We start from the raw sequence: 17,905 nt of genomic DNA, 5'->3' as shown, positions 1-17,905 counted from the left end.
GCCTTGTGGTTGGGGGAGGAGGGTAGCCCAGGGCAGGGCAGGGCAGAACAAACTTTTCTTGTGGGACCTGGAAGAACACTTCTTCCTGCTTGTTTATCCTGACGGGAAAGCCACAACAACCTCGCTGTGCAGGCGTCTGGTTATAATAGCAGTTGGGCCCCAGTAACGTACTCGGAACCCAAACTGCATATTTAAAAAAGTGCCCCACCGGTTTCCGATGAGCGTCTCTCTTATAAAAAACATAAAAGCATACGAAATAGGAGTAGGCCATATTGCCCATTGAGTCTGCTCCGCCATTCAATACGATCATGGCTGATTTTCTACGTCAACTTCACTTTCCTGTCCTATCCCCATATCTCTAGATTCCCTTGCTCGCTAAGAAGTTTATATATTTCACTTACATCACCTCTCATTCTTCTAAAGTGCAGAGACTATAGGACCATTCTACTCAATCTCTCCTAATAGGACAACCCTGTCATACTGGGATTTTATCCTGCTTTGCAGAGCAAGATAAAATCGGAATGTACAGGAAGACTGAAGGATCTTGGCGGTTAAGTCCCACGGTGATTTTAACTGCCCACCCGCCTGCTCGCTGCTGGGTGGGCAGGATTATAATTGCGTCTCCAATTTAATTCACATTGCTGAAAATGTCCTTTCACCAAAAGCTACCGACACACTACAACTCTTTTGGAGTAAACAATAAACATCAAATCTTAAACATTAAATCGTGCCCCCCGATCTGGGGGACACTCCAAATATTTCCCAAGCCCTTTTTTTTTTGTTTTTTTTTGTATTTTTGTAGGTTTTTTTTGTGGTTTTTTTTGGGCTCTAAAACCATAAAACCATAAAACCATAAAACAAGTGCCCCCTATAAAAGGGGAGGGGTACACTAAAAACCCGGCAATTAAAACAAATTAAACTTTAAAACAAATAAAATCAAATTAAAATTTGGTTGCCGGGGGTGACAATGCACTCCAGTCCCTCCGGCGCCCACCTCTCGCGGAAGGCTGCGAGCGTACCGGTGGACACCGCGTGCTCCATCTCCAAGGACACCCTGGCCCGGATGTAGGCGCGGAAGAGAGGCAGGCAGTCAGGCTGAACGACCCCCTCGACCGCCCGCTGTCTGGACTGGCTGATGGCACCCTTGGCCGTGCCTAGGAGCAGTCCTACGAGGAGGCCCTCGGACCTACCCGTTCCCCTCCGCACAGGGTGCCCAAAGATCAGGAGTGTGGGACTGAAGTGCAACCAGAAATTGAGGAGCAGCCCCTTTAAATAATGGAACAGGGGCTGCAACCTCGTACATTCGATAAAAACGTGGAACACGGACTCCTCCAGACCGCAGAAATTGCAGGCGGCCTGGGAGCCCGTGAACTGACTTAAAGATTTATTGCACGGGACTGCTCCGTGCACCACCCTCCAGGCCAAGTCCCCGATAAATAGTGGGAGGACTCCCGCGTAGAGTGCACTCCATCGGGGACCCCCGCCTCCTCCGGATGGCAAGATGGTACCGACACACTACAGAGCAACAAGCCAATGCACACCTGCTGTGTTTGCATAAAATTACCGATGGATTTTCACACCGAGTGTACAGTGATTGTTACTGCTTTGCAAGATTATTTTAAGATTCATTTCTACAGCAAAGTAAACTCAAATTTTGCTTTATTATAGACAACTGAAATTACTTTTCACATTTCATTCACATTGGCACAGTGCAGAAACTACATTCTGAAATCACACCCAGCTCCCAACTCTTCAGAATAAAATTGAGAGATATTGATTTTTATAAGTACCTGAAAAATTTCAAAGCCGTAAATATCCAAAACTCCGACACTATATTCCTCATTCGGTTTCTGCATAGCTTTGTTCACGGCCTAAACAGAAAGAAGAAAATGGATGCGTAATAAATAACGATGTTTTGAGGTCATGAAATAAGGAATTAAAAAGATTATATACTTTAATAGAACATGTTAAGTAAACCTGTATTTGGTTTGGAAAGTGTGTGCAGTACTTTAACTCTTCCAACACTGGCAAGGAATTCTTTCAGTTAAACAAAAATTGTTCCTACAATTACATGCCACACAGAATCTCTCCATAGTGTCTTATGTTTTGTATCATTTTTCAAATGCTGCATTTTTATATTACCAGATGGATAACGAAGCATAGTAATATAAGTTTTGGGCACAAAATTAGCATAATCAAAATGTGGTGGGGGGGATGAAAGTAATTTTGGGCAGTACCAGTTTCTGGTTGCAAAATTCCAGAGGGGGAGTGTGGTGGGAGCTTCCTCCATTCACTCAGCCCTTCTCTGTGATATCACATTTGGAAGTGGAGCTGGAGGGATGCCAAGTTCACTGGGAAATCTCACTAGTTCCATTCAGCATATGGCCAGCCAGTGGTACATAACAGCATCCGGCCCCTCGGGCCAGCTCCACCATTCAAATAAGATCATGGCTGATCTTCTACCTCAACTCCACTTTCCTGCACTGTCCCCATATCCCTTGATTCCCTTAATATTCAAAAATCTATCGATTTCTGTTTTCAATATACTCAATGACTGAGCATCCACAGCCCTCTGGGGTAGAGAATTCCAAAGAATCACCATCCTCTAAGTGAAGAAATTTCTCCTCATCTCAGTCCTAAATGGCCGACCCCTTATTCTGAGACTGTGGCCCTTGGTTCCCCAGCCAGAGGAAACATCCTCCCTGCATCTACCCTGTCAAGCCCTGTAAGAATTTTGTATGCTTCAATGAGATCACCTCTTCTGAACTCCGTGATGCAGGTGCACTTGCTGTACAATGGTGATAAGTGGGCCCGAATGTGTCATATCGGGGCTCGCCTGCTATTAGCAGCGGGACATATCATTGATGGCCCAGGTAAGGACAGAAATTGAGGCCTTCCGCTACATTGGCCAGACCAATCACCGGGAATGACAAGGTGCTGGTCTGAAATCTGGCTGCTTCCATGGGTGCCCCAGTAACAGGCACCTGACCCTATTATACCCTGACTGAAGACTCTGGGCCAGGGCAGATGGGCGGGTGCAAGTCCAGCAGCAAAGTGGGGCTCCTTGAATTTCTAGCTCTGGATTCTTTCCAGTAGATATTTGATGTAAAGCAACTGCTCATGGATACAACTGAATTACAATTAAAAATCCCAACACTGGGCTTTATCCAAATTTGACAGCTCCAATCACAAATGCTGTTGTACTTCCTTGTCCTGTCACATGACATATCTGTGCCATAATCTTGAGAAAAGTGACAGACATTTAGAGATGATGGGGGGCATTTTCATCTGTTTTCTATTGATAGCTAACTAATAAACATACTCTTTATTACATCTACTAAGCTTAAGTAAATTGGCACAAGCAGTGTGGATAACATGGGTAAGTGTACCATGCAATAAAGTTGAATTCTGTTCTGTGTTACAACATTATTTTAGGTGGGAAAACACATTGGGGCTGAAATTGGTGGACGGCCCAATTCTCGGCGGTCCACGGCGGGTGGTATGCGGCGGTATGTTCACCAATTTCGGCCACATTGTAAAATGAGTTTTCAGTCAGACTGGGGAGCACAGTGGGTTAGGCAATGGTCCTTTACTTCTGGAATCAGTGTTTAAATCCAGCCCTAATTGATGGGGTGAAAGGCTTCTCTGTCTCTCGGCTGCAAGAACTTAAATGAAAGAGTTTGGGAAATCTCAATGCAGTTCCTGGTGGTCAAAGAACTGCATTAGTTTAATTGGCAGCCTCATACAGAGAGGAGGCCACAATGGTCCCAACGCTTATCTGAGGCACATTGCGTCAGGGTAGTGGGACCTATACACTGCATCCGTCCATGATCTGGATGTGTTTGATACTGATGCTGGTCATTTCACTTGCCAGCAACAACATTTCTTACCTTGGTGAGCACAAAAAACTAAACAAACTCCTTATCGGCCGAAGAATTGGCCATGTAAATTTAAACCATATAAATATTATAAAACAAAACATGAGTAAATGCTTTGAAGGTTGTAACAGGATTCAGATGAAAATGATAAACATTTAGTTTTGTGGTTTTTGATGTCCTCTTTATCCCTTCATTAGACAGCACATACCCCTAAAAGGCAAAGGCTCTACTTCTAAGATGCAACCATGATCAACAAATGAGATAAGAGATGGGGTCAAGGTAAAATAAAAGGCTTACACAAATGCAAGGAGAAATCCAGCAGACTGGGAGAGCTATAAAAAGCAACAAAGGGGTACAAAACAAAAAGGAATATGAAAAAAGTCTTGCAAGGGTATCAAAGATAACAGCAAAGGTTTTTTTTATAAATATATCAAGAGAAAGAGAGTGGTAAATGGGAATGTGATCCCATTAAAGACAGATGCAGGTGGGAATAAAATGGACAATGAGAAAATGGCAGATTTGTTAAATGCATATTTTCACAGGAGAGGAAGATGAGATAATAACAGGAATCTAAAAGTAAATGAAGGGGAGAAACTTAGTAGATTTAATATAAGTAAAAAAATGGTAACAGAGAAAGAAATGGAACTTAAGATGGAAAAAATCTCCAGGATTTAATTGTTTCCACATCAGTGTACTAAAAGAAACAGGTAAGGAAATGACAGATGCATTAGTCTTAATTTTCCAAAGCTCTCTAGATACAGAAACTATGCTTTTGGATTGTAAAATTGTAAATGTCACTATTATTTAAGAGAGGAGAGAGAAACCAGATAACTACACACCTGTCAGTTTAACATCAATTGTGGGGAAGGTACCGCTATCTATCGGCCCTTGGTGACCGAGCACTTGGACAGATATCTATCAGCCTAGAGTGACCGAGCACTTGGACAGATATCAGTTATCAAAAAGTCAGCATGCATTTGTGAAGAGTAGGTCATGTCTGACTAATCTTGATTTTTTTGAAGAGGTAACTAGCATAGTGGATAGGGGTGTGTCTATGTAGTTGTTTATATGGACTACTAGAAGGCATTTAATTAAGGTGCCACACAAGAGATTATGAGCAAAAATGAGAGTGTATGGAATTAGAGGTAACCTTGTGACATAGGTTGATAATTAGTTGGGAGGTACAGACAGAGAGGAGGGATGAAGGGTTTGTTTTGTGATTGATGAGATGCGACAAGTGATGATCCCCAGGGATCTGTACTGGGGCCTCAGCTTTTCGCCATATATAATGGATGCATTTGTTGTAATCTATCAAAATTCCATGGATTCAGGAAAGGTCCCAGCGGATTGGAATACCGCAAATGTAACGCCCCTATTTAAGAAAGAAGGAAGACAGAAAGCAGGCAACTATAGCCTAAAGTCTGTCATTGGGAAATTGCTGGTATCCATTATTAAGAAAGTAGTAGCAGGACATTTAGAAAATCATAATACAGTCAAGCAGAGGCAGCTTGGTTTTATGAAAGGGAAATCATGTTTGACAAATTTGCTGGAGTTCTTTGAGGATGTAACGAGCGGGGTGGATAAAGGGAAACCAGTAGATGTCGTGTATTTGGATTTCCAGAAGGGGGATGGAGTATAAAAGTAGGGAATTCCTGCTACAACTGTACAGGGCATTGGTGAGGCCACACCTAGAGTACTGCGTACAGTTTTGGTCTCCTTATTTAAGAAGGGATATACTTGCATTGGAAGCAGTTCAGAGAAGGTTCACGAGGTTGATTTCTGAGATGAAGAGGTTGTCATATGAAGAAAGGCTGAGCAGGTTGGGCCGATACTCATTGGAATTTAGAAGACTAAGAGTGGATCTTATTGAAACATATAAGATTCTGAAGGGGCTTGACAGGGTAGATGCAGAGAGCATGTTTCCCCTTGTGGGGGAATCTAGAACCAGGCGACATAGTTTCAGAATAAGGGGTCACCCATTTAAAATGGAAATGAGGAGAAATTCCTTCTCAGAGGGTTGTAATTCTGTGGAATTCTCTGCCCCAGAGAGCTGTGGAGGCTGGGTCATTGAATATATTTAAGGTGGAGATAGACAGATTTTTGAATGATAAGGGAGTCCAGGGTTATGGGGAGCAGGCAGGGAAGTGGAGTTGAGGCCAAGATCAGATCAACCATGATCTTACTGAATGGTGGAGCAGGCTCGGAGGGGCCAAATGGTCTACTCCTGCTCCTATTTCTTATGTTCGTATGTATATCAATGATTTGGATGAAGGTCTAGAGAGTTGTATATCCAAGTATACAGATGGAACTGTGGATGGGATCAGAAAGTTTAAACAGGACATAAACAGACTAACTGAGTGGGCAAAGTATAGCAGGCAGAGTTCAATGTGGGGAAGTGTAAGATCGTCCACTTTGGATCCAAATGAGATAAATTGGAATAGTTTCTGAGTGATAACAGAACTGGAGCTGTGAAGGAGCAAAGGGATTTAGATGTCTATGTATATAAATCACAAAAAGCTAGTGTACAGGTACAGCAAGTAATCAAAAAGCTAATAGAATGTTGGCCTTTATCTCAAGGGGATTGGAATACCAAAGTGAGGAAGTGATGCTTCAGCTGTATGGAGCCGTGGTCAGACACCATCTAGAGTACTGCGTTCAGTTTTGCGCACTGAACCTCAGGTAAGATATATTGGCCTTGGAAGGGGTTACAGCGCAGATTCCCCAGAATGATACCAGGGCTTAAAGCATTAAATTAGGAGGACTGGTTGCATAAACTTGTCTTATTGAGTTTAGATGTTTGAGGCATTTAAAATGATTAAAAATAGGGTACATAGAGAGAATCAATTTCCTCTGGGGGGGGGGGGGTGGGGGTGGGGGGGGGGGGGAAGTGGCCTGGGGCGGGGAGGGATCCAGAATAAGGGGGCATAATCTGAAAATGAGAGATAGGGCAGTTAGGAGTGAAAGCAGGAAGCAATTTTCACTCAAGGGTAGTGGAAATCTTGAACTCACTCCCCCGAAAAGCTGTGAATGTTTGAGCAATTGAAATTTTCAAGACTGAGATTAATAGGTTTTTATTAACTAAAGATACCAAGAGATATGGAACAAAGGGGGCGGTAAATGGAGTTGAGGTACAGAATAACCATGATCTAAATAAATAGCAGAACAGGCTTGAGGGGCTGAATGGCCTTCTCCTGTGTCTATTGCTTGTAATTACAACCAGTATCCATTATTCTTGGTATATTGTAAATATGTTTTGTCTTTAATAATCCAATAAAGTTTTAGTTTTTTGTATTATATAAAATAATATAAAAATGCAGGGGTCGAAATTGCCCTGTTTAGCAATGTCTGTTAGTGCCTCTGGAGGGCGCTAACGGGACACATCACAGTTTTCGCCCAAGGTGGGGGGGAGGTGGAGAGGGGGGGTGGGGAGTGGGGCACTACCGGCGTTAGCGGAGACGCTGCTACAGTAGCGCTGTGCCCCACCGGTAGAGACCCGGGAAGTCACGCAACCGGCGATGACATCACTGCCATATGTGGCGACCCCTTAGCGCCGCGTGCTGATCGCTTTCCGCCCCGCGGCAGGCACTGGCGAGGCTGCCGTGAGCGGTGTCAGAATGTTTTTTAAAATGGTGAGTAACTGTTAAATGTTGGTGTTCAGAGAGATTCGGTTGTCCTCGTACAGGAAACACAGAGTTAGCATGCAGGTACTGCAAGCATTAAGGTAGGCATGTTGGCCTTTATTGCAAGGGAGGTGGAGTTCAAGAGTAAGGAAGTCTAACTGCAATTGTACTGGGATATGGTGAGACCACATCTGGAGTACTGTGCACCGTGTTGGTCTCCTTATCTGAGAAAGGACATACATGCCTTAGAGGCGGTGCAGCAAAGGTTCACTGGATTGATTCCTGGGATTGAGTAGATTGGGCCTATACTCTCTGGAGTACAGAAGAATGAGAGGTGATTTCATTGAAACATAAAAGATTCTGAGGGGGATTGACAGGGTTGATGCTGAGAGTTTGTTTCCTCTGGCTGGAGAGTCTAGAACTAGGGGCATAGTTTCAGGATAAGGGGTCGGCTATTTAAGACTGAGATGAGAAGGAATTTCTTCACTCAGAGGGTTGTGAATCTTTGGAATTCTCTACCCCAGAGGGCTGTCGATGCTGAGTCGTTGAGTATATTCAAGGCTGAGATAGATAGATTTTTGGAATTTAGGGGAATCAAGGGAAATGGTGGTCTGGTGGGAAAGTGGAGCAGAGATAGAAAATCACCCATGATCTTATTGAATGGCGGAGCAGACTCGAAGGGCTGTATGGCCTACTCCTGCTCCTAATTCTTATGTTCTTACATTCCTATTCCTGCAAAATGGCAGGCAAAACAGTATGTCTAATGTCTTGAAAGCACAATGTTATAATTCATGTTGTGATGAAGTAACCCAAGTCTGAAAAATCATTACATTGGCTACTTATGATGTCTTGATCTCAGACTGCTATTCTGTTGAACCCCAGTGATATGCAGCTACTCTATTCATCTCCTTCCCCAATTGGCAATAATCTCCCTTTAGATTACAGTGTAAGGCTGATTTTTCCAAACTATATAAAATGGTAAGAATTGCTCACATTCCAATTAATTTGACAGTTGAAAAATACTTACATCTACTAAATAATCAAATAATCGCGCGTATAGAGCTTTTGCCAGTGCATCTCGGGTATATCCCGCCTGCTGTACGTTTAAAGTCATATTGATGGATTCTGTCTTGCCTCCCCATTTGCTGTCCATTTTTCTGCTGGTCACTTTCTCCCTCAACTTCATTTGATTAATTCCCAGCAAGAATGCAGGAAAGGCCAAGTCTTTATGAAAAACAAAGAAAGTAAATTAGTTATTCATGGTGTGGTCATTGTTTCTGCACTAACGACAAACCAATAATTAATATTTAAAGAAGAACTGTTGAACCAGATATTAGGAAAGACAATTACTTCCTGCTGGATAAAGCGACGATAACTTTTTTAATCCATTGTTTAAACTATGTCATTTACAAAAGTGCTCCGTGAAGTGGGTACACTGCAGTGCTGCTGGCCAAGGAAATCACGTGGAGTGGGAATGCTGCTTTAAGTTATGTTATGGATACGATTTTTCACCATTTCTCTTCCTCCCCCAATTCCCAACACTAGTCTCCAGCAATAATTTGTTGTGTATTCAGTAGACAGCAATAAACAATAGTTCCTCTGATGGCTCATTCGATAATGGTAACGTGCAACTGACCAATCAAAAATAAGTGCAAATGAGGCTGGCAATTTGTCCAACTTGCATTTCATTCCACAGAAACCTCTGGCTCTCCATCACAATTTCTTCTTGAATTACTCCAGAGATTTGGCTGTACCACCCTATAACTTTCAGGTATCGATCAGTCTTTGTGTGATGATGAAGGAGAAGAGGCAGAAAGAAGAACAATCATCATCGCCTTGCTCCCCTGCCAGTCTGATTCGTGCTCCCATCTAAAATCAGGACTTCTACGTGAGTCAGCATATCAATAGCAGCAAAGGAAGCAGTATCACCCGGTTTTTGTGGGGGCATCTTACCCCACAACCAGTACAGTGTCAGCTGTGGCTCAGTGGGTAGCACTCTCGCCTCCAAGTCTGAAGGTTCTGGATTCAAGTCCCACTCCAGGGACTTGAACACAAAAGTCTAGGCTGACACTCCAATGCAGTGCTGAGGGAGTGCTGCACTGTCAGAGGTGCTGCCTCTGAGATGAGACATTAAACCAAGGTCCTGTCTGCTCTTTCAGGTGAATGTAAAAGATCCCATGGTACTATTTCGAAGAAGAGCAGGGGAGCTATCCATGGTGTCTTTCTCAACCAACATAACAAAAATAGATTAACTGGTCACTATCGCATTTCTGTTTGTGGGAGTTTGGTGTGTGCAAATTGGCTGCTGTGTTTTCTACATTACAACAGTGACTGCACGCCAAAAAGTATTTAAGTGGCTGTAAAGCGCTTTGAGATGTCTGGCAGTCATGAAAGTCAAGTCTTTTTCTTTTTTTTTAACCAGCAGAAAGCGAGGAAACCCCATACAATGCTATTTAACATTGGTGTTGATTTTCAGCTTCACTGCCTGGCCACAATCTGGTGCAGCAGATCACCTGCCTATTAGAAAAAATACCTAATTATGATTCCAATGATTTCAATGGAATGAGAATTAGGTGGGTTCTATAACAGACGGGTAATCTACTCCAACAGATTGTGGCCAGGCAGTGAAGCTGAAAATCCTCCAGCAAGTTATTTGTGAATAGACGTTGTTTGATAGCACTATTGATGGCTCCTTCAATCACTATGCTGCTAGTTGGGAGGAGGCTGGTAGGCCAGTAATTGTCCAGGTTAGATTTGTCCTGCTTTTTGTGGATAGCACAAACGTGGGAAACTTTTTACATTGTCAGGTAGATATCAAGGATATAGCCGCACTGGAATAACTTGATTAAGGGGGTAGGGATGCTAGTTCTGGTGTGCAGGTCTTTAGCACTACAGATGGGATGTTGTCAGGACCTATAGTCTTTGCACTCAGCCTCTTAATGTCACGTAGAATGCCCTGAGTTAGTTGGGCAATGGTGGAGATATCAAGAGGCCGGGTGGAATCCACTTGGCATTTTTGGCTGAAGATATTTGTAATCATTTCAGCCTTGTCTTTAGCGCTCACGTGCTAAGCTTTGCTGTAGCCGAGGATACGGTTGTTCATGAAGCCTCCTGCCCTCCTTGTTAGTTGCCCGATTGTCCACCACCATCATTCTTGACTGGATGTGGTAGGGCTACATAAAATTAGAATGGAACAAAATAAAACTGGTTTGGTGTAAGTTATTGTAGGAGTGCCTACAGGAAACCTGCATTTTACAGTTTTTAACTTCTGTCTGCAGTTTCTTAACTTTCCATTTTCAACTTGCTTCAATTTGAATTTCCTATACAGAGTGCAGCAGCATAGAGTGGCATTCGTGAGTTTGGTAAGTGGGTGAGTTTTAAGGGTTATTCTCTTTAAACCATTTGGAGGCTGGAGTAAATTGTTAGTGGCAATTGCCAGTAGCTTCTAAGTAAGTAGCAGTTTAATTTAAAGGGGAAAAGTTAAATAGTTGGGAATCTTTCAGGTTTAGGCAGAGAAAAACAAGGTAACTCTCCAGTAGGAGGCAATTAGCAGCTAGTTAAAACCAGTTCTGTAAACGACTGACCAGTAGTAAGTCATCTGACCTAGATACAGTTTAAAAAGAGGCAGCTCGTGCAGAGCACAGAGTGCAGCAGCATAGAGTGACATTCGTGAGTTTGGTAAGTGGGTGAGTTTTAAGGGTAAGTGGGGGTGGCAGGTGCTGTTTTGTCTGTTTTTCCTACCAGTGCTGATACTAGAGCAGCTGATAAGGAGTGCAAGAGTAGGAGATAGAGGCCCAGAGACCATCCCAACTAGCTGCAGACAAAGATAGAGGGGTGCGAAATCGAGAAGTGACGTCACAGCCAAGCTGGTAAGTGGTTGGCTGTTCGACTGGTAAGTATAACTCTCTTTGAGACTGACTTTTAGATTGGTTTAATTGGCAGTGAACTACTAAGTAGCTGTTTGGTGTTTAAGTAAATGTTAGTAAGTAAATTAATTTAAGGGCTAGGTCATGGCAGGAGAGCTCGGACCCATGTCATGCTCCTCCTGTGCTATGTGGGAAATCAGGGACACTTCAAGTGTCCATGACTACTATGTGCAGGAAGTGTGTCCAGCTGCAGCTCCTGACAGACCACATGACGGCACTGGAGCTGCGGATGGACTCACTCTGGAGCATGCGCGATGCTGATAGCACATTTAGTGAGTTGTGGATAGCACATTTAGTGAGTTGGTCACACCGCAGGTAAGGGTTAGGACAGATAGTGAATGGGTGACCAAGAGACAAGGCAAGAGCAGGAAGGTAGTGCAGGAGTCCCCTGCGGTCATCTCCCTCCAAAACAGATATACCGTTTTGGATACTGTTGGGGGAGATGACTTACCAGGGGAAGGCACCAGCAGCCAGGTTCATGGCACCATGGGTGGCTCTGCTGCACAGAAGGGCGGGAAAAAGAGTGGAAGAGCTATAGTGATAGGGGACTCTATTGTAAGGGGAATAGGTAGGAGTTTTTGCAGCCACAACCGAGACTCCAGGATGGTATGTTGCCTCCCTGGTGCAAGGGTCAAGATGTCTCAGAGCGGCTGCAGAGCATTCTGGAGAGGGAAGGTGAACAGCCAGTTGTCGTGGTACATGTAGGTACCAACGATATAGGTAAGAAGTGGGAAGAGGTCCTACAAGCTGAATTTAGGGAGCTAGGAGTTAAATTAAAAAGTAGGACCTCAAAGGTAGTAATCTCTGGATTGCTACCAGTGCCATGTGCTAATCAGAGTAGAGGGAGCAGGATAATTAGAATAAATACGTGGCTTGAGCAGTGGTGCAAGAGGGAGGATTCAAATTCCTGGGACATTGGAACCAGTTCTGGGAGAAGTGGGACCTGTACAAAAGGGACAGTTTGCATTTGGGCAGGGCTGGAACTGATGTCCTGGGGGTAACATTTGCTAATGCAGTGTCTCCTAACTTGAGGAAGGACATTCTTGCTATTGAGGGAGTGCAGCGAAGGTTCACCTGACTGATTCCCGGGATGGTGGGACTGACATATCAAGAAAGACTGGATCAACTGGGCTTATATTCACTGGAGTTCAGAAGAATGAGAGGGGATCTCATAGAAACGTTTAAAATTCTGATGGGTTTAGACAGGTTAGATGCAGGAAGAATGTTCCCAATGTCGGGGAAGTCCAGAACCAGGGGTCACAGTCTAAGGATAAGGGGTAAGCCATTTAGGACCGAGATGAGGAGAAACTTCTTCACCCAGAGAGTGGTGAACCTGTGGAATTTTCTACCACAGAAAGTTGTTGAGGCCAATTCACTAAATATATTCAAAAAGGAGTTAGATGTGGTCCTTACTACTAGGGGGATCAAGGGGTATGGTGAGAAAGCAGGAATGGGGTACTGAAGTTGCATATTCAGCCATGAAGTCATTGAATGGCAGTGCAGGCTCGAAGGGCCGAATGACCTACTCCTGCACCTATTTTCAATATTTCTATGTTTCTATATGCAATATAGAGCTCCCCTAGTGGACTACTGCTCCACCTAGTGGACTACTGTGGTAATGCAACTGTAGATGTATACAATAAAAGGATCTCCTGTAGAGCCATCTTGTATTGTGTGTGTGTTGTGATGTCATAAAGAATATATCACACAATGGGCCCATATTTCCCCGTGAGTTTTTTTTGGTGTAACTTGATTTTTCTGGTGTATCTTAAAAGTTGCAAATATGGCCATTTAATTTGCGCCAGTGTAAGTGAGTTAGTTAAGTTTTTTGTTAGGTCAGTTTTTTTTTCAAAAGGGGGGGTTTTCAGCCACTTGCACCATTTATGCCAATTTGGCAGAAAAAAGTTGTACTATACTAACTTAGGGCAGCGTATGTGTCCACTTTTGTCTGCACAGAAAGACCTTACTTACAGTTAAGGAATCGGGGCAAGTAACTACATTTCAAGCACCACCAAGCACCAAAGCACAAAAAGTAATAAGCAATTAATTAACAAATAAAATAGAAGCAACCCTGCACCTAAAGCACCAAGACCAAAGTAATAAGCAATCAATAAATAGAAAAATAAAAGAATAGAAGGAACCCTGCACCTAAACAACATTTCAAGCACCACCAAGCACCAAAGAAAGCACAAGCAGTAATAACAATTCAATAAAAAATAAAGAAGTGAAGTAAATAATTAAAGTAACAAATAAAAGTACTGCATCAAATCCCACCTTAAACTGAAAGGGCAATTAAGAAATCGGCGCAGGTAAGTTAGTAAGGACCTGCACCCAAGCACCAAACATTGTGAATAAAAGTTTAAATAACTCATTAAAAATAAAGAACTCAGGTAAAGAATTGAATTAACAAATAAAGAATTGTAGTAAATCCTACCCTGACTTGAACTCGACCGGGGAAGGCAGCGGGCCAGCCGATATGGGAGGCCATTCAGCCTGGGAAAGGGGCGGCTGGCAAAAACGCATTGAGAGGCTGAAGGAAGGGATGGGGAGGAGAGGCTGGGATAGGCTGGCTGGGCTGGGCATGCACCGGCTGGGGGGGGGGTCAGCGTGCGAAGCAGAGCGACCAAACGCGGCATCGGTGGTGGGGGGCCGGGGAGAAAGGGAGAGAGAGAGAGAGAGAGAGAGAGAGAGAGCTGCTGGCTGGCCTTCGGGGGGGGAGGGGTGTGGACCGAACGCAGCATCTTAATAATTTGCATACAAACAGCAACACAGGCAGCACACAGCTGCAAGTTTCGGCGCTACTGAGCATGTGCGAACACGGGACCCGAAGCCACTGTGCATGAGCGATGCTGCTGGCACTGATTTCGGTGCAGCGCTGTAGCTCCGCCCCCCACTGTTTAATCTGCACTGCACCAGGGCACTCCAGATTCTTCAGAACGGCCAAGATAGGGCCGTTTTTTCTGGCGCCGTTTCCAGCGCACAAAAACGGCGCATAAAGGGTAAGTACGCCAAAAAAACGGGTTGGTCAAAATTGGGCCCTATATTCCAACAAGTACTCCTGAAATTAAGTTTAGATTCTTTTATCCCCAAAATACATGTGATTAATTGGGTCACGTATTTATTTATCACTAATATATTCCTGCAAATGTAAGAGAGACTGACCATCATTCCTCTTCCTAAACATGTATCTAGAAATAAATATTACTCACGGGCATCATTCTCCACTTCAGCATAATTCCCGACTTCAACAAAATTGATGTTTCCAAGGTGCAAAATTCCAGCAATAATCTGTAGTACCATCATCTGAACTTCTGATGATATACCTATGACTTTCATGGCATTCTAAGTGGAAAAAATAAATCTTGTTAATTAGTAAATAAAATTAAAGCTCAGACCAAATCTATTGGAAATAGAGTAAATGTAATTTGCATTTAAAAACTCCTGATTGGTTTGTTGTTATTTTCTTTAAAAGTACAATTCAACAAATATTACAAACAGACCACTTGTATTTTCAGTGTAAGTTAATGATGAGTATGCAAAGAGCCTGAGAACAATGACTCAGCGAAGCTTATTAAACCATGAGCTTAGCCAACATATTAGATTGGGAATGAGCACCAAATTCTGGGCCCAAATTTGCCCAGGAGTTGCTCCGGTTTTTTGGGAGCAACTTGATTTTTCTGGAGTATATTAAAAATCCACATTCTGCACATTTAATTTGTGCCAGTGTAAGTGAGTTAGTTAGGATTTTTTTAAAGTTTCGTTTTTCTTTTCAAAAGGGGGCGTTATCAGCCACGTACGCCTGTTTTGGCCATTTAAGGCAGGTTGGACAGCTAATAGTTGCTCCAAACTAACTTAGGCCAGCATATGTGGCCACTTGTGGCCGCACAGAAAACCCTTGCGGAGAGTGAAGAAATCAGTGCAGGTAGCCAGAGATTTGGGGGGTGGGGGGGAGGGAAGCGGAGAGGACCTTGAAAAGCACTAAACACCTTCACAACAACATTCAAGAAGTATAAAAACCATCAATAATAAATTAAAAAATAAATAAATAAAACTTAAGCCCTACCTTCATAACTCGGCCCAGGAAGTCAGCAGGCCTGCCGGTGCGAGAAGCCACTCTGTTGGGGATAGATGCGGGTGGGTGGGACGCTGGGCGGGAGAGAGAGCGCAGGGAACTGGCCACACACAACACACAGCAGGCTGGGCTCGCAGAACACAGAGGCTGCAGAAGTCAACTCCGAGGGACTGGTGGACTTCTCCTCCGAGGGACTGGTAATTCTCATCTTCCCCCTACCCTGATCAAAACACTCTCTCCCCCCCGGATCAAAACTCTTCCTCCCCCCCTCCCCACCCATCAAAACTCTCCTCCTCCTCCCCCTCCCCCCAACCCCCACCCCATCAAAACTCTCCTCACTAAACAAAGCACAACCATCAATAAGTAAAAAATAAAACTCATGTCCTACTTCAGCCCGGGAAGTCAGCGGGCCGGACGGCCGGTATGGGAGGCCACTCGGTCGGGGATAGGTGCAGGACTCTCTCTATGGCGTGCAGATGTGATGGATAAGGGAGTGTCAATGTATGTTATTTATAGGGACTTACAGAAGGCATTCCACAAGGTTCCACATAATGAGAGTGCATGGAATGGGAGGCAACCTATTGGCTTGGATAGGGAGTTGGTTAGGAGGTGGGAGACAGAGCGTAGGGATAATGTGTATGTACTCACATTGGCAGGTTGTGACTAGTGGTGTCCCCAGGGATCTGTACCGCAGCCTCAGCTTTTCACTATATTTCTAAATGACTTGGATGAAGGAATAGAGAGCTGTATATCTAAGGTTGCTGACAACACCAAGTTAGGTGGCACAGTGAATCGTGTAGATGGGAGCAGAAAATTGCAAAAAGACATTGATAGATTAAGTGAGTGGGAAAAATTGTGGCAGATGGAGTTCAATGTGGGAAACTGTGAGGTCATCCACTTTGGACCTAAAATCAGAGTATTTTCTAAATGGCGAGAAGTTAGGAACTGTGGATGAACGGAGAGATTTTGAGGTACAGAAGTCACAACAGCTAGTGGACAGGTATAATAAATAATTAAAATGGCGGATGGAATGTTGACCGTTATCTCAAGAGGGCTGGAATACAAAGGGGTAGAAGTTATGTTACAGCTGGTCAGAGCTCTGGTCAGACCCTATCTGGAGCACTGCATTCAGTTCAGGGCACCACACCTCAGGGAGGATAAATTGGCATTGGAGGACATGTAGCACAGATTCACCAGAATGTTATCGGGGCGAAAGGGGTTAAATTATGAGGACAGGTTGTATAGACTAGGGTTGTATTCCCTTGAATAAAGGAGAGTAAGGGATGATCTAATTGAAGTGTGTAAAATCATTAAAGGATTTGATCGGATAGATAGAGAGAAATGATTTCCTCTGATGAGAAAGTTTAGAACAAGGGGACATAAGCTGAAAATGAGAACTATGCCATTCAGGGATGATGTCAGGAAGCAGTTATTCACACAAAGGCGAGTGGAAATCTGGAACTCTCTCTCCTCAAAAAGCTGTTGAGATTAAGTCAATTGAAAATTTCAAAACTGAGATTGATAGATTTTTGTTAGGCAAGGGTTATGGAACTACAATACAGATCAGCCATGATCTAATTGAATGGCCGAACAGATGTGTGCAGCTGAATGGCCTACTCCTGTTTCTGTATTCCTTCCTATGGGCTCAATTTTCCCCAGTGATTTGTGCTGTTTTTTTGGAGCAGGCTGCTTTTTTTGGCCTAAGTTTAAAAACCACAGTTTCCCCAATCAATTTGCAGCAGTGTAACTCAGTTACGATTTTTTTAGGTAAGTTTTTTTTCAGCCAAAGGTAACCTGCCACCCGCACCAATTCTGGCCATTTATGCAAGTTTGGCCAGCTGAGAGTTATACTCCAGTTCTGCTTAGGCCAGCGCATGTGGCCTCTGCGGAAAAACCTTCTGGAGAGTTAAAGAAATCGGTGCAGGTAAGGAAATCGGCGCAGGTAAGTGCAGCAGATGCCCGGACAGCAGCAACAGGAAAGGTGAGAGAGAGGGGGAGAGAGAGGTGGGGGGGGGGGGAGAGAGAGGTGGGGGCGGGGGGGGGAAGGGGTGGGGAGAAAGCCTTTCGGGTGTAGTTAGGTTCGGGGACTGGGAGGGAGGAGGCCCTTCGGCCGGGGCTAGGGGCAGGAGAGTGCACCGGCAAGCCCTTCGGCCTGGGCTAAGGGCAGGAGAGTGCACCGGCAAGCCCTTCGGCCTGGGCTAAGGGCAGGAGAGTGCACCGGCAAGCCCTTCGGCCTGGGCTAAGGGCAGGAGAGTGCACCGACAAGCCCTTCGGCCTGGGCTAAGGGCAGGGGTAGCGGGACCGACTTTAATAATTGGAGGTAAGTTGCTGCAATATATTTTAAACGTGTTTAAGTTAATGCAATGTGTTTTAATATGTTTTTAAATTGATGCAATATGTTTTAATGTG

The 17,905-nt window shown here is 44.1% G+C and overlaps 1 protein-coding gene across 1 annotated transcript in view; it reads right to left on the bottom strand.

Annotated features, from left to right (window-relative positions):
• myo1f (myosin IF) overlaps positions 1–17,905 on the bottom strand; it is a 210,045-nt gene that overhangs the window by 66,210 nt on the left and 125,930 nt on the right. The window contains exons 9-11 of the mRNA XM_070859819.1: positions 14,634–14,766; positions 8,526–8,722; positions 1,791–1,871 (exon numbers count right to left, since the gene is read on the bottom strand). Of these exons, the coding sequence (XP_070715920.1) occupies positions 1,791–1,871; positions 8,526–8,722; positions 14,634–14,766 (411 nt within the window). The remainder of the gene's footprint in view (positions 1–1,790; positions 1,872–8,525; positions 8,723–14,633; positions 14,767–17,905) is intronic.

This window comes from Pristiophorus japonicus, chromosome 18, assembly GCF_044704955.1.
Source record: "Pristiophorus japonicus isolate sPriJap1 chromosome 18, sPriJap1.hap1, whole genome shotgun sequence".
Classification (NCBI taxonomy): Eukaryota; Metazoa; Chordata; class Chondrichthyes; family Pristiophoridae; genus Pristiophorus; species Pristiophorus japonicus.
Note: the sequence above shows the minus strand (reverse complement) of the source record. Positions and strands in the feature narration are given on the sequence as shown.